This window comes from Pongo abelii, chromosome 5 (assembly GCF_028885655.2).
Source record: "Pongo abelii isolate AG06213 chromosome 5, NHGRI_mPonAbe1-v2.0_pri, whole genome shotgun sequence".
Taxonomy (NCBI): domain Eukaryota; kingdom Metazoa; phylum Chordata; class Mammalia; order Primates; family Hominidae; genus Pongo; species Pongo abelii.
Window position 1 is genome coordinate 37,570,174 of NC_071990.2, and position 23,181 is coordinate 37,593,354.

The following is a 23,181-nucleotide window of genomic DNA, read 5'->3' on the forward strand; positions in this document are numbered from 1 at the left end:
TAAAAAAGTATTATTTATTTGTTGATTGATTGATTGATTGAGACAGGGTCTCACTCTGTCACCCAGGCTGGATTGATTGATTGATTGAGACAGGGTCTCTGTCACCCAGGCTGGAGTGCAGTGGCATGATCATGGCTCATTGTAGCCTCAATCTGCTGACTCACGTGATCCTCTCACCTCAGCGTACTGGATAGTTGGGACTACAGGGGAGTGCCATCACATTTAGCTAATTTTTTTTATTTTTTGTAGAGATAAATTTTTGCCACATTGCCGAGGCTCGTCTTGAACCCCTGAGCTCAAGCGTCCTCCTGCCTCAGCTTCCCAAAGTGTTGGGATTACAGGCATGAGCCGCCATGCCTGATCCTAGTCTCATCACCTCTATCCATTGTCTACTCCCTCACCATTGTGAATTATTTTGAAGCAAATCTCAATGTCAAACATCATATCATTTTATGCATAAATTTTTTATATGTATCTCTGAAAAGTATATATGTATATACACACACATACACACACGCGCACACACACACACACACATATATATATATTATAATTTTTTGTTTGTTTTTTTGAGACAGTCTCACTCTGTCGCCCATACTGGAGTGCAGTGGCACGATCTCAGCTCACTGCAAGCTCCATCTCCCGGGCTCAAGCAGTCCTCCCACTTCAGCCTCCCGAGTAGTTGGGACTATAGCCTTGCACCACCATGCCTGGCTAATTTTTGTATTTTTTGTAGAGACAGGGTTTCACCATGTTGCCCAGGCTGGTCCTGAACTCCTGGACTCAAGCCATTTACCTGCCTCAGCCTCCCAAAGTGCTGGGATTACAGGCGTGAGCCACTGCACCTGGCCAAAGATATTTTTTTAAAACACACAGCCATAATGCAATTATCACATCTAAAAAGTAGTAATAGCTCCTTTATGTAATCTAATATACAGTTGTATTCATAAATCTATTCAACAGTTTGAATCAGGGTCCAAATCAGAGCTGCATATTATAGTTGGTTGTCTCTCTTAATCCTCCAGCTCCCATCCGTCTCTCTTTCCCTTAGGAGTTCGTAGCTGTAGCCCTTGTTTTTCTGGCCAAGCAGTAACATTACACTGGTTTTTAAAGTACTTTGTTATTTGCAAAGAACTTGGACATACCTGATTTCCTTTAGTAGGGCCCAATATCTCTTTAAGGTAGATGTATCAAGCCATTTTATGAGGTGAAAAATCCAAGACTCAGGGGTCTAATGAGCTTCTTGAACTCAAATACCTGTGCTTGGCCTTAATACCTGTGCTCTTTATATGACTTGGTGGTGTCTCAACTTCAATCCTTGTTCTTGGACTTCTAATGGCTTCACCTATTATATTTAATGCTCTAAAGCAGGCAGTACCTTTCTTATTGCTTATCTTTCTAAAAAAAATTGTAGTAGAAGTATGTTCATTAAAAAAATCAAAACAACATTCTACTATAAAGATACATGCACATGTATTTTATTGCAACACTGTTCACAATAGTAAAGACTTGGAACCAACCCAGATGCCCATCAATGATAGACTGGATAAAGAAAGTGTGACACATTTACACCATGGAATACTATGCAGCCATAAAAAAGAATGAGTTCATGTCCTTTGCAGGGACATGGATGAAGCTGGAAACCATCATTCTCAGCAAACTAACACAGGAACAGAAAACCAAACACCGCATGTTCTCACTCATAAGTGGGAGTTGAACAATGAGAACACATGGACACAGGGAGGGGAACATCACACACCAGGGCCTGTTAGGGGTTGGGGGGCCTAGGGGAGAGATAGCATTAGGAGAAATACGTAATGTAGATGACAGGTTGATGGGTGCAGCAAACCACCATGGCATGTGTATACCTATGTAACAAACCTGCACGTCCTACACATGTACCCCAGAACTTAAAGTATAATTAAAAAAAAAAAATCAAAACAATATAGAAGTGTTAACAAACACACACCTACCTCCAAGATAACTACAGTTGTTAACCTCTTGTTGTGTGTTCTTCTAGACCTTTTCCTATGTATGGATGGAGCTGCATACATTGTTTTTCTTTACTGGGTTCAGAAAAATGAAATCAAGCTTTCATACTTTTCTATATTTTGCTTGTGTTCATTTAAAAACATCATATAGCAAGCTTTCAAAGCCTGAACATACAGATCCACTTCATTATTTTCAGCAATTCCATTATTTCTATAATAAGACTTAACTATAGTTTATTTAATTTTCTTCTCTAGAAGAACATTTAAGTTGCCTACAGTTTGTTTGGTTTTTTTTTGAGATGGAGTCTTGCTCTGTTGCCCAGGCTGGAGTGCAGTGGCACCATGTTGGCTCACTGCAAGCTCCGCCTCCCAGGTTCACGCCATTCTCCTGCCTCAGCCTCCCAAGTAGCTGGGACTACAGGCGCCTGCCACCATGCACGGCTAATTTTTTGTATTTTTAGGAAAGACAGGGTTTCACCATGTTAGCCAGGATGGTCTCGATCTCCTGACCCTGTGATCCGCCCGCCTTGGCCTCCCAAAGTGCTGGGATTACAGGCGTGAGCCACCGCGCCTGGCCTAAGTTGCCTATAGTTTTTAGCTGTTATAAGTAACATTGCAGTGAATATCCTTGTACATATTTTCTTGTGCACTTGTTAAAATATGTATTTCTCTGAAAGAGTCCTAGAAGTGAAATTACTAATCCTAAAAGCATGCCAAATAGGTACTACTAAATTATAATCCAAAAATGTTTATACCAGTTTGTACTCCAGCCATGAAATGTGTGGATGCACTTTTCCTCACCTCCTTAGCAAAACCTGTGTATGGATGAAGTCTAGTGTATTTCACCTGTCTATCAGGTAAACCATGGTTTGTGTTTCAGTTTTTGTTTCCACTTGCTGGTCACTGATATTATGTATCTTTTCTCATCTGTATTATCATTTTCTTTTGTGGTCTGCTGGTTTAATCATTTACCTATTTTTTCTAATGGATTATTGACCTGTCTTGTTTTGTAAGAGCTTTTTGTATATTAGATAAATTCATCCTTGATCTGCTGTGTTAAAAATATTAGGTTGAATCATATAAATTATTAATACTCAACCTTTTTTTTACCCCCCAACATGGGAATTTTATATAGTCCAACCTAATATTTTCCCCAGACCATTATTTATCTCTTAACTTTGCTAATTGTGTCTCTTTATATAGAAGTTACTAATTTTTATACAGTCAGATCTGTCCATTCAACAAGTATTTATTGAGCTGTTACTATGTGCCAGGAGATAGACATGGGCCTGCCCTTGTGGCAACTCCTGTCTGGTAGGGAGGCTCACAAACAAATCACAAGATAATTGCAAACTGTGATGAAGCCTCTGAAGGAAGCAGCTTCTCCTCTAGAGTTTTTGGATTTGGTATCTTGCTTAGGAACTCTTTCCTTCCCCACCTCAAGATTACAAAAATACTGGCCGGGCATGGTGGCTCACGCCTGTAATCCCAGCACTTTGGGAGGCTGAGAAAGGTGGATCACCTGAACTCAGGAGTTCGAGACCAATCTGGTCAACATGGCAAAACCCGTCTGTACCAAAAATACACAAATTAGCTGGGCATGGTGGCGGCTGCCTGTTATCCCAGCTACTTGGGAGGCTGAGGCAGGAGAATCGCTTGAACCCGGGAGGCAGAGGTTGCAGTGAGCCGAGATCACGCCACTGCACTCTAGCCTGGGTGACAGAGTGAGACTCTGTCAAAAAAAAAAAAAAAGATTATAAAAATACTCTCCCGTGTTTTCTTCTAATACTCTTGTGGTTTTAACATTTAACTTTTTAAATTCCATTACTAATTTATTTTCTTGTATGATGAGAACTGAGATTTATAGTTACTATTCCAGTTGCATAGCTAATTATTTCGACACCATTTATAAATAATACACCATCTTTTCACCGATGTGAAATCTCTCTTCATAATATTATGTAATTTTAATTACATGGTTCTGCTGCTTTGTTGGTTTAATTTTATTTGTCTCCATTTCTATCCAGTACCACACAGCTTAGATTTTTTGAGTTTATAAAGTTGTTAAATTATTATTATTATATATTTTATTTATTTATTTATTTTGAGATGTAGCCTCACTCTGTTGCCTAGGCTGGAGTGCAATGGCGCAACCTTGGCTCACTGCAACTTTCGTCTCCCAGGTTCAAGCCATCCTCCCACCTCAGCCTCCCTAGTAGCTGGAACTACAGGCATGCGCCACTATGCCTGGCTAATTTTTGTATTTTTGAGTAGAGACGGGGTTTTACCATGTTGGCCAGGCTGGTCTGGAACTCCTGGCCTCAAGTGATCCACCCACCTCGGCCTCCCAAAACGCCGGGATTACAGGCATGAGCCACCGCGCCTGGCTATTATTTTTTATTAGTGGCTTTTTTTTTTTAAATTCCCCCCCCCTGCCCAGGGCCAGTCTCTTTCATTATCCTTTAAAAAAATACTGTCTTGATTGTTCTTCCAGATGAACTTATTTTTCAATTTTGTTTATTTTTTATCGTTTTCTCATAGTGATAAGAGCACTTAACATGAGGTCTACCCTCTTAACAAATTTTGAAGTGCACAATACAGTATCGTAAGCTGTGGGCACATGGTTGCACAGTAGATCTCTAGAACATGCTCATCTTGCCTACAGTTGTCAAATTCGTACCCTCTGAACGTCAACCCTCTGTTTCCGCTTCCCCCATCCCCTGGCAGCCACTGCTCTGTTTCTGTGTTTGTGACTATTTTAGATACCTCATATAAGTGGATTCATATAGCATGTGTCCTTTTGTAAACCAACTTTTACTTTGCATAATGTCTTCCAGGTTCATCCAGTTGAACTTGAGAATCAACTTTTGTCAAATTTAGGAGTGGGGGACCTTTTATTAATACAATTTTTATTGGAGTTGCAATAAATTTACAAATTACAATTTTTGTGGGTTTTTTGGTAACGGCTTTATTGGGATATACTTCATATGCCAGACAATTTACTCATTTAAAGGGTACAGTGAATAATTTTCAGTATATTTACAGAGTTGTATATCACCACAATCAATTTTAAAACATTTTATCACCCCAAAAAGAACACTCGTACTCTTTAGCCATCACCTCTAAGCCTCCCATCCTGTGTATCCCTGGGCAACCACTAATCTTCTGTATCTAGGGATTTCCCTATCCTGGACATTTTATATAGATGGAACCACACAGTATGGAGTCTTTTGTGTCTGGCTTCTTTTACTTAGCGTAATGTCTTCAAGATTCATTCATGTTGTAGCACGTGTCAGTACTTCATTCTTTTCTATGGCCAAATATTCTATTATATGGATGTACTACATCTTATTCACCTGTCAGTTGCTGGATATAAATTAAATTTCAAAGAAATACAGACTTCTCCCCACCCTCACACCTTTCTTGAACAGAGATAGATACAACATTGTGGCCATCAAGCATCATTTTTTTGTCTGGGCAATGATGCTTCTCTTTTGTACTTCTCTCATGTTGGCATATCTGGATGAGGCAGCTGCTGTCAAAGGTTTTTTGCTATGGCCCTTCTGGTGTGACTCTCCCTACTGTAGGAAGCCTCAAGTATCTTTCTCATGGAACAGGCCAGCAGTTGCCCTCATTATCCTGGGTAGGTCTCTCCAGGCATCCTTACCTCACTGCCCCATCTCACTGAATCATAGCATAGGGGATCTGCCCCAGTAGAGCTGTGGGGTCAACATGCCACTGGGACATTATTTGGCTTCTCTCATATCTCTTCCCCTACCTATTCTCTACCACCTCTATCACTTTTAAAAATTAGTACCTGAGCCTGCTTCACGCTTTATGTTATGTTTGTTGTAAAGTAGTTGGAAACAGTGAGTTCCAGTGATTCCCCTGTGAGTTGATAGAGAAGTTGTCTATAGCTCTAGCCTTGCCCCCAAGCAGCTTCTTTATCTGCTGAAGCCAGCTGCTCCTGTAAAAGTGGGTCCTCTGCAGATAAGCCAGCTGTGTCTGGGTCTAGTGGTGACAGTGCTGCAGGTGAGGAGGTCACCCCTGGGGAGATAAAGTCTCTGGAATCTTATCTCTGAGACTGTGGTATAATTCTAAACTCTTTCCTCCAAGAGCTTTTAGGCTTAGGCAATATTAGTCTAGCTCTGAACTACTGAGGTCCGATATAATTGACCATGCAGCCATCATCAAAATAAACCGCTTAACAGGAACAACAGACGTGATTCATATAAGGAAGTCATGGAAAAGAGCAGGACTCATGATGTTTCCTATTTTCAAAAGAAGAGTGGTGTCTGATGATATTTTTAGGTACAAAATGCAACACCAATTATCAAGTAATCTTTTCTCTTTTCCTCTGCATGAAACAGCACAGTAGGATTTTCACCATAGATTTTACCTGGAAGCATGACAGCAGTGGAACTCTCAGAAAGGAAGTCCTCCGCAGACCTCTGACTTGTGTCCGGTTCCCTACATGGCATTTCTGCCTGATTATGTCATAGATGATCACTTAGGATTAGCTAGGCTGCACATAACAGGGAACCCAAGTAACAGTTCCTTAAGTAAGATAGAAAAGCTTATTTCTCTCACATTAAAAGTCCAGAGGTAAGTGATCTGGGGCTTATCTGCTGCTCCAAAATATCAGAGATCCAGGTTCCTCTCTCTCATTCTGCAATCTTCAGCATATGGTTTCTTTCTCATGATCCAAGAGCTGTTTGTGCTCCAGCCATCACATCAGTATTCCAGCCAGTATGGAGAAGGAAAGGAAGCAAGGCATACTTCTTCTGTTTAAGAACATTTCTGAAAGCTGTGCATGACTCTGGGGCTTGATTCTCTTTTGTCTGATCTTAATCTCGTGGACACACCTAGCAGCAAGTGAGGCTGAGAAACAGTCTGTCTTAGGTGGCCAACACTTAGGGGTCCTGTCACCAAGGAGGAAGAAGAGAACAGTTATTTTCAGGCAATCTTTGCTATTCCTAGGCTCCTCAGACTCGGTGTTTGGCTCTTCTCCTTCCCTTACCCAGGCACCCTTTTCTCTTAGTTGGCAGCATTTCCTGTCACTTAAGTCAGAAATGCTAAGAATTGTCCATGATTCTGTTTCCTTACTCTTCTATATCCAATCATTTACAAAGCTCTGGTGATTTTACATCCTAAATGTTTCTTAATCTGCTTCTTCTTCATTCTCACTATGCATGCACTAGGTCAGGCCTGGATTGCCGAACCAGCCAAGCATGTTTTCTCACCCCCGGTTTTATCTCCTTCAAACCCATCTTGCACACCATTCAAACACAGACTCGCCCACAGAACTCCTCTGACAAAAATCCTTCCTTAGCGTTCCATCACCTATAGGTTAAATGTCCAGGTTTTCTAACTTGGCATGTAAAGGCCCTGTGACCTGCTCCCTGCTTCGCCCCTTAAACTCAGCAATCCAAAATGGACATTGTAAATGTAAAGCCTTGTCCTGCACCACCTCTTTATCTCCTGAGCTAATCTTCGTGCACCCTTTAAGACTCCCCTTCCTCCTAGAAGCCTTCCCTGGGGTCCCCCTGACCCCTGGCATCTAACAGTGCTATTTCTGTCACTCCGTAGATTTCTCCTGTGGCACTTTACCTCGCTAGTTGTTGTTTGTGTTTCCCTCCTACTCTCTGCCACCAGACTTTCTGATTCTTTGAGGCCAAAGAGTATTTTAAACATCTTCATATCCCCGGTACCTTCATTTTGGTGTCCAAAATAGGCATTCCACACATGTCCAGATGAATGAGAGAATGAAAATTCCATGATAACTGCAGAATACTCAGAAATTAGTACAGCTTCACTAGGCTTGGCCACTGGAGGGCAGTGAGTTACACTTTTCTGATACTGTGCCGAATTAGCGGGAAGTTCTCTCCCCTAAGGGATGGAGGTGGAGCACCACCACTTAGTCAACAAGTCTTTGATGAGCACCCACACGTGCAGGGCACTGCTCTAGGCACTGGGGTTATGACCATAAACAAAGTAGACAAAAACCCTGCCTTCTACTTCTAGGTATTTATTCAAGGAAAATGAAGGCTTATAGCCCCAAAAGACATGCACAAACATATTCACAGCAACTTTATACAGACATAAAATGAAACAACCCTAGTATCAGTTAATATGAGAACAGATATCCATACCATGGAGCAGTACTCAGCAATAAATGAGAACATACTGTTAGTAGTACAGCAACATGGAAGAGTCTCAGAAACCATGAAACGGAATGAAAGAAGCCAGATACCAAAAAATATATATATTGTATGATTCACATTATATGGAGTTAAAAATAGATAAAGCTTATCTATGGCGATAGAAATGAGAGCAAAGTTTGCCTATGGTGGGAGGTGGGCTGAGAATGAGCATAAGGAAACATTTCCAGGGTGATGGAAATGTTCTCTATTTGGATGGGGGCATTTTTTTTTTTTAAACCATAGACATAAACATGTGTCAAGACTCATAGAACTGTGCACATATGTGCAGTTTACTATGCTTAATTCTACTTTTAAAAAAAAATTGCTTTCTTAGTTTAATTTCTGGTGGGCAGAAACAGACAATCAACTGAAAAAACAGATATTTGTAGGATTGAGATAAGTGCTATGGATAGAAACAAAGCAAGAAAGAGGGACAGGGATGTGCCACGCTGGCAAGTGTGGGAGCAGGAGGCAGGTTTTAAACCGGGTGGTGAGCCGCCTTCACACTGAGGAGATGACATTTGAGCAGAGCCCTGAAGGAGGTAAGGGAGGGAGCTGTGCAGTTAATTTTTGATAGTTAACACTCACATTTTCAAAGAAAAGGTACTGTGGATCCTGCTGCCTTGTCTTGCTCCTGGGCTGTTGTGGATTGTGCTTGCCCCCCACGCTCAGTCCTGGGAGGCGGCATCCTCCATCTTACATCTGACTCTTTGCATCCGCTTTGCCCAGTCTGTTCTTCCCTGCCTGGCTAGGCCAAAGATGAAACTGGACAAACTTTATTATTGTCTCAAGAAGCCATTCCTTTTCTGCTTTTTAAAATGTGAACTTCATATTAAATTGTACATTTAGAAAAGTGCATCTATCATACATGCACAGTTCGATGAATTTCCCCAAAATAACCAGCACCCATAGCAAGACATGGAACGTTTCTAGGACTTCAGAAGTCCTCTTGTGTTCCTTCCTAGTCCCTACCCTATCCTTTCCTCCCCTGCCCCTGCGGGGGTAACTACTTCACTGATTTCTAACACCTAGATTAGTTTTGCCTGTTTCTAAGCTTTATCTAATTTGAATCATATAGTAAGAATTTTCCACTTTAATGTTGTTAGTTTGGAGGGAATTGGTGGGGAGTGGGCTTGATGCTGAATTTTTAGCAGCTACCCTATTTGGGACTCAAGCTGCCTCCTGGCCCCATCTTCATAGATGAAGCAGCCTCCCATGTGATAGGCAGCTGAGAAATATTAAGGCTCTTCCCAGCAGTGTGTGGAGGTAGCCCAGCCAGGATGCTGAGCTGCTTTCAGTGACACTTGAAGACAGTGTGTGCGTTTGGTGGGGTGTCCAGTGCTGGATTTCCTATTATTGCAGGAGGTGAGCTCTCCAAGGGCAAGTTGTGGCTTGTCATTTCTGAGACTATAAGACCTAGCCTAATCCTCTACCCTGGCAATGAGCTGAGCAGGGTGTGGTGCACATTTGCTCTCTGTCCCTCATCTGACCCCAGGGATAAGTGAGAAATCGTAACAGAGGAGATGTTGAGGTAGCCAACATATTCAAGATATTTGAGCCTACATGAGTAGCCTCTGTGAACAGCTGACATTGGCACTGGGGACCCTGAGCCTCCCAGAGCCTGTTCACATCCACAGCATCTTAGTAACATGCTGCCCATCTCTGTGAGTGGTCTTTGGGCAGGTCCTAGAAGGTTAAGTATGTGCTGGACCTTGCCTTTCCTTTGCCTCCTCTTCCTTTACTCCGTAACCCAAATACTCAGAGTTTGGGCTCATATAAGCTGGGATCCTACAGCCAATGTCAGGAGGCTGACTTAACCAGCAGCAACTAATGTTTGCTAAATAAAAGTAAAAGTAATACAGCAACCTAAGGAAAATAGTGAAAACTTGGTGGTATGTTGGTTTTTAAAATTAATTTTAACCAGGGCATCATGATACATGTATACCCATGCTATCCTATACTGAGCAGCCAGAGTTCAAGTATTATTCTGAATTAATAGTCACCACCCTGATTGACAGGCACAGTGTCAGAATGCTGTATGGTCAGCTAAGCAGCATCTTCAAAATAGCACATCTCCTCTGACAGTCAGAAACATGGGCCTTGCGAAACAGAACCACCTCCCAGCGGGTCTCTTCTCTGTGGGAATCTCGAAATAAGTCTTTCCTCCAACCATCTCATTGGAGTGGCCATCTCTCTCAGAGACCACCTCCCCCTGTCTTTGTCAGGTGGTTTGGCTTTCCCAGGTTTAGCGAGGGGCCTCTCCACCCTCTCTACACTTACAGGTTTGCAGTGCTATTATTGTCTCAGCTGCTGCCATCAGGTACTTGCCTGAAAATGCCAGATGCATAACACCCAACAATATGTTTATATATAGCACTTGAACCAGTTCAAAATTATTACATAGAAGTGATAAGATGAATTCTTGACGGTTTTCTTAAAACTGCTTTTTTTCTGAATGAAATATTTGTTGCTGTTTTAAGAGGTTCTTTAGATATGGTCAAAAATATTTTTTTATTTTTCTCAGTTTACTTTTGTTATGAGAAATTTTTTTTTTCTTTTTTTTTTTTTTTTGAGACGGAGTCTTCTTGCTCTGTCGCCCAGGCTGGAGTGCAGAGGCATAATCTCGGCTCACTGCAACTTCTGCCTCCCGGGTTCAAGCGAGTCTCCTGCCTTAGCCTCCTGAGTAGCTGGGACTACAGGTGCCTGCCACCATGCCCGGCTAATTTTTATATTTTTGGTAGAGACGGGGTTTCACCATATTGGCCAGGCTGGTCTCAAACTCCTGACCTTGTGATCCACCTGCCTGGACCTCCCAAAGTGTTGGGATTACAGGCGTGAGCCACAGCGCCTGGCCTGTTATCAGAAAATATTACGCAAGGTATTCTTATGAGTCCAGTTCAACAACAGCAACAACAACAAGGACCCAAATCAGGTAAACCAGAGGCTTTGGAAAATAGAAAGGCCATCTGCAGCTGAGGCATTGGAGCCTCTTGGTCTGGCTGGTCAGGTTGAATCATGCTGGCCCACCACATCACATCTAGAAATTGTCCTGAGATCACAGATGTTTCCTGGGAAATGCCTAGAGCAGTGAATAGACAAGTTACTCTTGTCAGTATAGGCAAAACCAGTTCTTCCTAAAGCTGTCAGGGAATTTTTGAGGCATATATTAAGCTGATTTTTTAGGACTGGGGCTCAGAGTTCTTGGAAAAATAAACGGTTGACTGGAGCCGTCACTCAAGTACATTTCATCAGCTAATAAATGGGCATGTTCTTTGTAAGGCCCAGAGTGGCCAATTTGATTTTTGTAAAGAGCTTTTGAGTTTCCTCCTTTTGGATGCCTTGCCTCTTAAAATAGCCATAAAATATCCCTTAAAATCTCATTTCCTCCCATCTGAGTCCTGCTGCTGTATGCTCTGTCATGACAACCAGAGACGCTGCCCTCACTCGAGACTACACTGCTGGCATGGTTTCCCATTTCAGCTTCAATTATGTGTTGAATTTCCTCAAGTGGACGCTTAATGATCCTTCTGAACAGATTGTTTATGCTGAATGAAGCCCTTCAGAGAGCATTTGCTCCTCCCTTTCTCCACTGCTTTTTGCTGGTGCACTCAGCTCACAGTTTTTGACTAAATGTTTGAATTTTATCCACCCAGCAGGCAGAAAAATAGAACTAAACCCTCCCTCCCACTCTCTGAAGTGCTGGGGAACTATCTCACTGGCTGTGAAAACAAAGGGCTAATGGGCAAACAACAGCCCCCAATTCAGGGCCCCAAAATAGGGTTCAGCGCCTTGTCTGTTGTTCCCTTTGCTCCCTAGATGGCTAACGGTTTGGAGTGGGTACAGTTACCGAGCATGGCACCTTACCAACTTATGACCTCATGTTGTTAGTCAGGTTTTCCTCCTTAAGATGAAAGGCAGAAGTAGAGAACTTTTAAAACTGACTTATTTTTAAGGTATATTTTGGGATGGCAGGTATATCAGTTAGGATTAAGTTTGGCTGTGAATAATAGAGATCCAGAATATCAGTGCTGGCTGGGCATGGAGGCTCACACCTGTAATCTCAGCACTTTGGGAGGCCGGGGTGGGAGTTCACTTAAGCCCAGGAGTTCAAGACCAGCCTGGGCAATATAGTAAGATCCTGTCTCTTAAAAAAAAAAAAAAAAGACAATGCCAGTGGCTTAAATAAGATAGAAGTGTATTTATTCCTTTGGTAACAATAATAATTATGCCAGCTAACTTTTATGTAATGCTTACTTTATGCCAGGCACTGTTGTTAGCACTTTTCGTATATTAACTAACTTATTTAATCCATAAAATATCCTATGACACTGGTACTGATATTACCACTTTAACAGATGAGGAATTGAGACACAGAAAGTAAAGCCATTTTTGCAAAGTCACATAGCTACTGAGTGACAGAGCCAGGACTTGAGCTCTGCAGTCTGGCTTCAGAGTCTGCTCTTAGCCAAGTGCTTGCTATTCTGTCTGACAAAAAAGCCACAGGTCACTAGGGCTGGTGTGAGAGCGATGCTCCTGTTGCCCCCAGGAACTGGGGCTCTTGCTCTCTTTTTACCCTGCCATGTGTGGTTTCCAATTCTGCTTGTATTTGCATTGCAATGTTCTGGAATCCTAAAATGCCCAAGTTGGAAAAGACATTTCAATTTATTATGGAGCTCTGGATCTTCCTTTGGGAAATGTGTATGAGGAGTGGGGGTGGTTTTCGTCTCCATCCTTCCTTGTGGGTTTCACTTTTTTCCAACAACCCTATTCTCATAAAGAGGGAGCTGCTGCCTAGGATGGATTAGAAGTCATGCTCATGGATAGGGAAAGGGCTCTCCTCCCTTGTGCACTGTTGTGAGGCTAGTCCTGGAGAAGAGTCTGCCTGAGCCTCTGACCCAGAGCAGTTCTCAAAGGAGACAGTTCCTTGGGGCATTGTTTATGGTCATGAGAGTTGGAGGCAACCTGGGTATATCCATCCCTGAGGAAATGGATAAAGTGTGATGGGAGGCATACCATGCAGCAATGAACTAGAGGTATGTATGTACAGGAACACAGACCTTAGAAATGTAACATGAAGCAAAAAGTCAAAGGAAGATCCTGAGCTGGGTTTTACAGCCCAATATCATTTAACTAAATTAATTAATCATATAATATTAAAATATAATATAAAACATATAAAATATTAGGTAAAATAATTTAAACTTAATATATAAATATATATTATAAAATATATAAAATTATATTTATATAATTTTATTTTTATAATTATATTTAAATATATGTGAAATATAATTTTATATATAATTATATTTTAATATAGCTTTATATATGTAAGTATATCTATATAGATATACTTACATATATTTTAAAATATGTATATATACTTCCATATATAAGAAAACAAATATGTATATATACTTACATATATAAAAAAACAAAAAACCTACATAGTAAATGTTTAAGTTAGGATACAATAAAAGAATAAAAGGAATAATAGGAATAAAAGAAAAATAATAAGAATAATAGGAATGAAAGAAAAAAATAGGAATAAAAGAAAAATGATATTTCTTGGAAGAATTTTTTTAATATGATTTCTCGGCTGGGCACGGTAGCTCACGCCTGTAATCCTACCACTTTGAGAGGCCAAGGCAGGCAGATCACCTGAGGTCAGGAGTTTGAGACAAGCCTGGCCAACATGGTGAAATCTCGTCGCTGCTGAAAATACAAAATTAGCCAGGCATAGTTGCTCATGCCTGTGATCCCAGCCTCTTGGGAGGCTGAGGCAGGAGAATTGCTTGAACCTGGAAGGTAGAGGCTACAGTGAGCCGAGATCGTGCCATTGCACTCCAGCCTGGGAGATAAGAGCAAAACTGTCTCGAAATAAAAATAAAATGTGATTTCTCAAATTGATCTTTATATGCTATCTAGATTTTTAGTTTCTGCAAACTTAGTGTTGTTTTACAAAATCTTCTTTATTCTTTTTTGGTGATAAAAGGCAGATGTAGTCAATTGTGGCTCTTTTTTCCTAAAATATTGTGCATATAAAATGACTATAAAAATTATGCTTATTATAGAAATTTTGAAAAGTTCAATAAAGCTTTAAGAAAATAAAATCCTTCATTTGTACCACCTGGGGAATAAATACTGTAAACCTTGAGATGTTTTGTCTTTCCTCTGTGCTTATATAAACACATAAATATTGTATGCACAGTAAGAAAGTATGCCATAAATAATTTTTCCCCTCTTTTCTCCTTAATATTGTGGCATGCTTTTTTATGTCATTACAAGTTCCTAATAAATTTCATCTAAGATAGCTATATTGTGCCTACTGTGTGCCAGGCACTATATTTAGCACTTTATATATATTAACTGCAGCTGGCCTTCAAGTTAGATTTTTTAGGTCGTTCATAGAGTCATGGCTTTTCTGATAAAGCACCCCACCCTTCTCAAGAGGGTTTTTTTTTTTTCAGCCTTGATGTTCATTTAAAAAATGTCTCTTTAAACAGGTAAGAATCCGAGAGTTGTTACATGTTTTCTCGAGGAGGTTCAGATATAGGTCTTAGTAACAATGCTTAGAAATGAAAAGGCTGGGGTCAGGTGCAGTGGCTCACACCTGTAATCCTAACACTTTGTGAGGCTGAGGTGTGAGGATCACTTGAGTCCGGGAGTTTGAGACCAGCCTGGGAAACATGGGAAAAACTCATCTCTACAAAAACTACAAAAAATTAGCTGGGCGTGGTTGTATGCACCTGTAGTCCCAGCTACTTGGGAGGCTGAGGTGGGAGGATCATCTGAGCCTGGGAAGTCAAGGCTGCAGTGAGCCAAGATTTTGCCACTGCACTCCAGCCTGGGCATCAGAGTGAGACCCTGTCTCAAAAAAAAAGAAAGAAAGAAAGAAAGAAAAGGCTAGATTCTGAATACATTTTGTCTAATGCGTGTGTCTCTGTAGCACAAGGGATTGCAGTGAACATCTGTTTCCAGTATAGGGGTTGTGGGTCTGAGGAGAAAAGCTGTCTGGTGGAGAACTCAAGGGCTTGATTGTTTCTGTGTGTGGCCTCTGACAGGCATACACAGGGGCCTTTCTTGTTGGGCAAACACAGTGCTTCTTACTACTTCACCTCTCTGTGACAGGAAGGAGGAGTTAAACACGAGCTAGGAAGGACACATCACATAGCCTTTTCCTTCTTCAGGTTTCTGGAAGGCTGCTTATGTTTTCCTCACTTGCACCTCAGACGAGACAGATTCTCACTCCTGTTACTCAGTGGGAGGTTTCCATGAGAAGCTTATGAGAAGCCATGAGGTCTCGTGGCTAGATAAACTTGGGAAATGCTGGATAAACAAAGTTAAGCAGATTTACTTAATGCAGAATTTCTGTTAACTTCTCAAACCCTTTTGTGTGCTGTGATCTTTGCTAATCTCCAAGATGGGGATATCTAATGCAACATTGCTCAACCATATTTGTCTGTGGAACCCCCCCTTTTTTTTTTGAGTGTCCTGTAGGATTGATGTTTTGCAGAACCCATCTTGAGAAATACCATCTTGTTGGAATTAAGTCCTAGAAGCACTCACAGGCTTGACTCATCTTCCTTTACATGCATACCTTCTCTTTTGAGTGGCAAGACTGTGGGTCTGCCTTATCAGAACTTGGGAATTCCATCTTTAAAATAAACTGTGGGGGCTTTCTGATCCTAGCTGTTCTCCCTACATATGAGTGTGAGTGTGCTAGACAGCTCACTGAGCTGAAATCAAAGAAATTTTCCAGGCCATCTTCAGGGAGCTGAGTATAATTCATTGAACATGAGACCTGAAGTATCATTTTCTAAAACTGAATGAACAAATTCCAAGGAAGAGAAAGATATGTTGGACCTGATGGGACTAGCATGAGAAATGGCCTGTCCAGTGTTGTAATGAGATCTTCAAGAACTTCCCTGGGACATATTTGTCCACCTGACACAGAGAGTAGAGGGGCAGGCCCTCATTTCTTAACATCAGGTTAGCCTGGTCCTCACTTGGCCTTAAAGACCCTGTTGAAGACACTCGAATCTATCTTTCTCTCTCCATTTTTAGATAAGACCTCTGGACTTTCTTCACCTTTTGTTTTACAGAAGAGGATGTGGAGAACTTTGACGTGACCAACTTGTCTCAAGACATGCTGCGAAGCATTGAGGCTGACAGCTTTTGGTGCATGAGCAAGCTGCTGGATGGAATCCAGGTGAGCTGCTTCTGTCCTTGTGGGAACAAACATCTAGGTCCAGGGGCTCCCAGCAGGCCTTTGGTTTCCTTCTTGCTCTTCTGTATCAGGCAGGACTACTACCCAGCCACTATGGCTCCTCCTCCTTTTCATGCATCTCTATCCTTCTTCATTAGCTTTACAGCTTTCAAACAGCAATGGTGGGTTGGGCACGGTGGCTCACGCCTGTAATCCCAACACTTTGGGAGGCCAAGACTGGAGGATCGCTTGAGCTCAGGAGTTCGAGACCAGCCTAAGCAACATAGAGAGACCCCTTCTCTACAAAAAATTTTAAAATTAGCCAGGCATGATGGTGTGTGCCTATAGTACCAGGTCCTCAGTGGGCTAAGGCGGGAGGATCTCTTGAGCCTAGTAGGTCAAAGCTGTAGTGAGCCATGATCACACCATTACACTCCAGCCTGGGCAATAGAGTGAGACCCTATCTCAAAAAACAAAAAAACAACAAAAAAAAAAACAGTGATGGTGTAGTGTCCCTTGGAGTCTGCAGAAATCTCCATGTTGCCTTGGCTTTGTCTTTGGAGTAGACTGCTCCTTTCTGCTTTGCACCCCAAGCATGTGGGTTTCCTTCCACACTGCAGGTCTCCATCGGGCTTTCTCCCCACACTGTTGTTCTGTAGATTTCTGTTTCCCAGAACACTGTCACTGACCATTGGTACTAGCTTTGGAAAACGGCCTGAACTTTTAAACGTGTTTCAGTGAATGTCAGGTGATAGCACAAGTTAGAGTCCATGTTCATCCTGGGCTCTATGTCATTTGCAGGATAACTACACCTTTGCACAACCAGGAATCCAGAAGAAGGTGAAGGCACTGGAAGAGCTCGTCAGCCGGATTGATGGTAGGTTCAGAGGGAGAAGAGTTCTCTAGCAATAGCAGAGTTGATTCTGTTATGAGCCGGTTGTACTTGTGGGTCCTCTCCTCAGCTGTCTTCCTAGCCATGACCCTTTCCAGTGCACTGAGTGCTGCTGGCAACACCAGGATCCTACCACATCTCAGCAGGAAGGCGAAGTGAGAACTGTGCTGTTATATCAAGTTCTTCTTTCCCCTTGGTTTCCTATCACCAGGCTCTGTCGGTTCTCCTTCAGCAGCTCTCCTCAGTATGCCCGTTCCGCACTTCCCCAGCCACAGCTGTAGTCCAGCTTCCTCCTCAGAGGGCTTGCCTTCTCCATACTCTTCTCTTCCAAACTATCTGTCACACAACTGCATCTTTCTGCAGCTCTGTTCTGGCCACGTCCTTCTTCTGCTCTGAAGCCTCCCATAGCTCTCCATTGCCTTCAGCATCCAGCCTGTCGTCCGGCCTTGTCCTTCACATTATGATGTAACTCAGAACTCCTGGGCTTGACATGAGGTCCTCAGGCCTGGCTGATACCCCAGCAGGACTTTATACAGCTTCCCAGGACTTGTGTGGGGTGGGGAAATTGAGTTGTGGCTCTTCCTAAGGCACATGTCTTTGAGGAACAGCCTTACAGGAATTCCTCAGCTTTGGCCTAGAGTCATAGAATGTTAGAACGAAAGGACAACTCAGGAAGCTCTGCTGTTGACTGATGTTTAACTGAGGCGCGGGGAGAGAAGCCGGTGGGATCTCTAACACTAGTGAAGTTGTAGTAGCTCCCGTAGGACTCTGCCTGTCCTGACACCAGCTAACAAATGTTATTCCCAGGCTTTCCTACTCATCGGATTTTCTGCGTCACCCATGCAAAGCCTTTCTCCCCTACCTGCTGCCTACCCCCACCCCCAACATTGTATATTTTTCTCTCTTCTTTCCCAGGTTCTCTTTTCATGAAAACCTTCCTTGAGTTGTTCCACTCACTCTGTTTTATGACTTAGCATTTCAGTCTTCTGAACCCATTTGTTTATTCACAGTTACTTCCCATATGTCACATGTGGAATGTTTTTTTCCGCTGTGTCTTATCACTCTGGCCCAGCTGTTAGCCCTCATGTTTGGGCCTCTTGTGCAGGTTTCTGACATCCCTCAACTGGAGCCTAGCACAGGGTGTATGCTGCCCTCTTCTGGGGGATAAGCTGGCTGCCAGAGGCTGGTCATCAATCAGGTTCCAACAGGCAGATGCTGTGGTTTCTGCCACTGTGTCCTTATTTTTTCCGCCCTTACAAATACATGATACATAAAGGCATAATACTTTGGAATAGTGGATTTTTAAGTATATATATCTTGGATGTTTCTTTGCATTGTAGAAGTAATACTTCCTCATTAAAAAAATTTAAACAGGCTGGGGATGGTGACTCACACCTGTAATCCCAGCCGAGGCAGGAGGATCACTTGAGCCCAGGAGTTCAAGACCAGCCTGGGCAACATGGTGAGACCCCATCTCTACAAAAAATTTAAGAAGTAGCTGGGCATGCTGGCACACGACTGTAGTCCCAGCTACTCAAGAGGTTGAGATGGAAGGATCACTTGAGCCCAGGAGGTCGAGGCTACAGTGAGCCAAGATCGCACCACTGTACTCCAGCCAGGGTGATAAGGTAGGAATCCTTCCTCTCCTTAAATTCTTCTCCCCAGAAATAACTTGTTTTTTGAGATGGAGTCTTGCTCTGTCGCCCAGGCTGGAGTGCACTGGTGCGATCTTGGCTCACTATAGCCTTGACCTCCTGGCTCAAAGGATCTTCCTACCTCAGCCTCCTGAGTTGCTGGAATTATAGGTGCACACCATGACGCCTGGCTAATTTTTGTATTTTTAGTAAAGACAGGCTTTTGCCATGTTGCCCAGCCTGGTCTTGAGCTCCTAGGCTCAACAGTCTGCCCACCTCGGCCTCCCAAAGTGCTGGGATTACAGGTGTGAGCCACAGCACCTGGCCATAACCATTGTTGATAGTTCTTCTTTCAAGAATTGTTTGAAATATTTACCACATGCCAGGTGCCATTGTAAGCACTTTACTTGTGTTTTCTCATTTATCTTCCCTGAAACCCTCTGAGATGTGAATGATTATTCCTGTTTTATAGGGTAGGAAACTGAGGACAGTCATTTAGAAAACAATCCCACTAAGCATTATTTGGAGAGCTGTCTTGTGGAACAGCAATCAGTTTTGTTTGGGCTTGCCTGAGAATACCACACGAACACCAAAGGGTGGGAGAGAGGAGGCAGCTGGTTTTGTTGAATATGGTGAAGTGCTTTCTGGTGAATCACTTCATACATCAGTGGAAGAGGCTGCCCTTGAGTGGAGTTTTTGAGCCCCTTTCGCTGGCAGTGTTCACATCCCTGCTGTCTAGCCATCTGGCGGGGATGCTGAAGAGGAGTTCCTCGCCAGTAGGAGGGTGGCCAAGGTGACCTCCATGGTTCTTTTCCATTCTGGCTTCTTCTCTGATGAGTACTAAGGTCGGGCAGCCAAGTGAACCTCATATCCTCTGCTTTGTGGCCAGAGCGGCCCCGCAAAGGAAGCGGGGCTCCTAGAACATCACTGGGAGATGTTAAAATAGTTCTGTGTGCTGGGCTGAGTTAACCATGCAGTGTTGCTGTGAGATGATGGAATCAAACATAAAGGACAATCAGTTGCCTGTCTGCCCCCTCTGTGTCTGCTTACCCATGGGAGGGGGCAGTAAGAAGTGGGAGCTGCTGTTTTGGCTCCTGTGGCCCTTTCAGGGTCCAGTCCCCTAGGTTGATCCCCAATGATGCTTCCTGTTTCAGAGCAGGTACATAATCACTTCAGGAGGTACGAGGTAGAATACCTGCAGTTTGCCTTCCGCTGGATGAACAACCTGCTTATGCGGGAGCTTCCTCTTCGCTGCACCATCCGCCTGTGGGACACATATCAGGTAGGAGGGATTCCCCGGCCTCTCTGTGCCAGGCTGTCCCTGAGGTGTCCAGCTCCCTGCCATGTTGTGGAGTGTAGCTGCTTAGAAGTTCCCCTTCTCCCCTTTTCTACTTCCATGTCTGCTTTAGCCTCAGGGCAGGGCCTTTGCTAAGTCTCTTCAGAACACCATCTCCCCAACCGTGAAAGAGTTTCCCACCTCCCAGAAGGAATGGAACTGAGGACCAGAGCTGAGTCCTTGTCAGGGCTGGGAGACCTAACTCTATTTTTCTGCTTCCCAGTCTGAACCAGAAGGGTTCTCCCACTTTCATCTCTACGTGTGTGCAGCCTTCTTGATCAAGTGGAGGAAAGAGATCTTGGATGAGGAGGATTTTCAGGTGAGTGGCCAAGAGCTTAGCGTGGGCAGGGAATGAACGTTAGAATGGGAGTTAGCCCCTCAGTGGGCAGCGCAGACAGAAGATGCCATAGCAGGTACCTGGCTGGGAGTAGGAAGGGAGAAGGGGTGCTCTGAAGGGGTCGTCCCTCTTAGTTGGCAGGAAGTCACTGGAGCCCAGGGGTTCTTCAGTGTGAGAAGGGTGTTTGTGCCAGAATGGCTGCAGAGTGACTGGGCAGGCCTAAGAGATCTTTCAGTCATTCATTGACAAGCATTTATTGAATGCTTGCTACATGCCAGCACTGTCAAAGACAAAGGCTATATTAAGAAGTGAAACAGAGAGGTCTCTGTTCTCATAAAGCTTACATACTCTGATAGTTGTGGGGAAACATACAGTAAATAACATCATAGTAAATAGTAAATTGAAAAGAATGTAAAGGTGCTACGAAATAATATTTTTTTAAAAAGTAGAGCAGGGTAAAGGTTTTATTAGGTGGTAGAGAAGGGACAGGTTGCAATTTCGAATAAAATAGTCTTGATAGGTTCACTGAAAAGGTGACATCTGAGCAAAGACCTGGGGAAAGTGAAGGAGCAAGCCACGTGGACATCAGCAGGAAGAGTGTCTAGGCAGAGGAAACAGCCAGTGCAGGGGCCTCAGGCAGCAGCATGCCTGAGCTATGGAAGGAATCATGACGGTCACCGGTGTGGCCAGGAGCAGAGTGATCCAAGGGAAGAATAGGAAGAGGTGAGGTCAGAGGAGTCACAGGGATCCAGATCACAGAGGACTTTGTAGCCACTGTAAGAACTTTGGCTTTTACTCTGAGTGGAAGAGGAACTCTTAAGAGCCATGAGCAGAGGAGAGTGGCACAATCTGACTTACGTTTCAATAGGGCCACCCTGGCTTCTATGTAGACTGTAGGTGTGGGCAAGAGTGAAAGCAGAGACCACTCAGGATGCTACTGTAGTCCTCCAGATGAGACATGAAGGTGGTGGGACCTGGATGGTGACAGCGGAGGTATGAGAAGTGGCCAGATTTTGGATCTATTTACTAAGTAGAGCCAACAAGATTTCCTGATGAATTGGGTGTAGAGTACAACAGAAAGGGGTGAGTCTGGATGGCTTTACAGTTTATGGAGAAGGCTACAGTGGGGACAGCAAGAGTCCAGCTTCAGGCATATTGGATTTGAAGTGCCATTAGACGTCTAAATAGAGATGCAGACTAGGCAAATATATCTTGAGTTTGGAGTTTGAAAGAGAGATCTGGACTGGACCTATAAATGTAGGAGCCTTTGCCTAGATGCTACTTAAAGCCAACACACTGGATGAGATCCCAAAGGAAGTAAGGATGGACAGAGAAGGGGACCAGGGCCACAGCCTTGATGCACTCTTATATGACTACATGAAGAGGTCAGGGAGGAGAGGTGGCTGAGAGGGGATGACCAGCAAGAGTACAGCCTCCTGGAACCCCTGGGTGGGGGTGCTTCAGAGTCCCTATGTAGAAAACTCAAGACGGGCCTATGCTAGGTGGTGGGTGGGCTAGGAGCTGTTCCAGGGTCAGGGAAATAAGGATTGAGGAGATTGTCAGGCTCTCCAGAGAGAATCATTGGGGTTGGGGGTGGCGAGTGTATTGCTTTTATGCTTTGCACGTTTCTGAACTGAGAGTTTTTTTGGTTTGTTTGTTTTTAATAGGTATATACCTCTTTTAAAAGCAGGGGGAAAAGCCAGAGAAAGTTGAATGCTTTTCTAAGTTCTAACTAATAACATAGATGTTCTCAAGAGTGGTAGCGTCTCCATGTGATCCCTGAGCATTACCACTCTGTGATTGGTGTTAGGGGGCAAAAGAACAGAAGACTATTTAGTAGATAGATGGAAAGACAGGACCCAGCTTGCCCAAGTAAGGGCTTTGGAAGAAAAAGGAGAGCAGATGCATTGACTTCTGTGAGTAGATGCTAGCCATGGTGCCGAGGCTTCAGGCCACTGATTAAGAACCATGGCTTCTTCCAGTGAGCAGCATGTGTGGCATTCCAGGATAAATGAGGACGAGGGGCTGGAATGGCTGTATGCTGGGATGAGCTATCCATTTTGATAATGTGGTTGAGGTGGAGCCGGATAGTAAGAGCATGAAGTTTAATTTAGTTATCATGAGCCAGGCTCAGAGCTTTGCCATATGTGATAAAAGTGCTTCCCAGATCAGCTCAGGGAGGTGCAGACGATTCCTGGAATGGCTTTTAGCAGTTCACAATATCGGCAGAACAGAGGACAGTACTCTGTGACTTTACAGCTATGTTAATCCTAGAGATATTCTTTACTGGGTAGCATTTTCAATTATCTGGTAGGTCTGAGGTCTTTTGGCAGTACCCAACAGAACAGCATCGGAGGCTGTTGTCTGCTGCCGTATTAACACCTTGATTAATCCTGTTCATGGAGGAGTCTCACATCTTTCTTTTAGACAAAATAGAATGGGCAATTAAACTGGATAAGGTGAAAAGTTCCTCCCACCTCCATAGTTCTAAAATTCTATGAATGATAAAAGAAGAAAATGTGCCTGGGTGTTAGGCTAGACAGGCAGTGTCTTTTAGGAGACAGAATCATGGCAGAGGT

General features: G+C 43.3%; 1 protein-coding gene and 1 long non-coding RNA gene across 2 annotated transcripts in view; one reads left to right on the forward strand and one right to left on the reverse strand.

The window, feature by feature from the left end:
* The window catches only part of TBC1D22B (TBC1 domain family member 22B), a 77,358-nt gene that overhangs the window by 41,436 nt on the left and 12,741 nt on the right, over positions 1-23,181 (forward strand). Inside the window, 4 exon segments of the mRNA NM_001132178.1 lie at positions 16,300-16,406; positions 17,205-17,280; positions 20,084-20,211; positions 20,489-20,584. Of these exon segments, the coding sequence (NP_001125650.1) occupies positions 16,300-16,406; positions 17,205-17,280; positions 20,084-20,211; positions 20,489-20,584 (407 nt within the window).
* On the reverse strand, positions 4,947-12,448 carry LOC129059925 (uncharacterized). The gene is made up of 3 exons (XR_008526153.2): positions 8,783-12,448; positions 7,703-7,880; positions 4,947-6,913 (listed from the first exon to the last, which is right to left on the reverse strand). It is a non-coding gene; the product is annotated as an uncharacterized LOC129059925 (long non-coding RNA).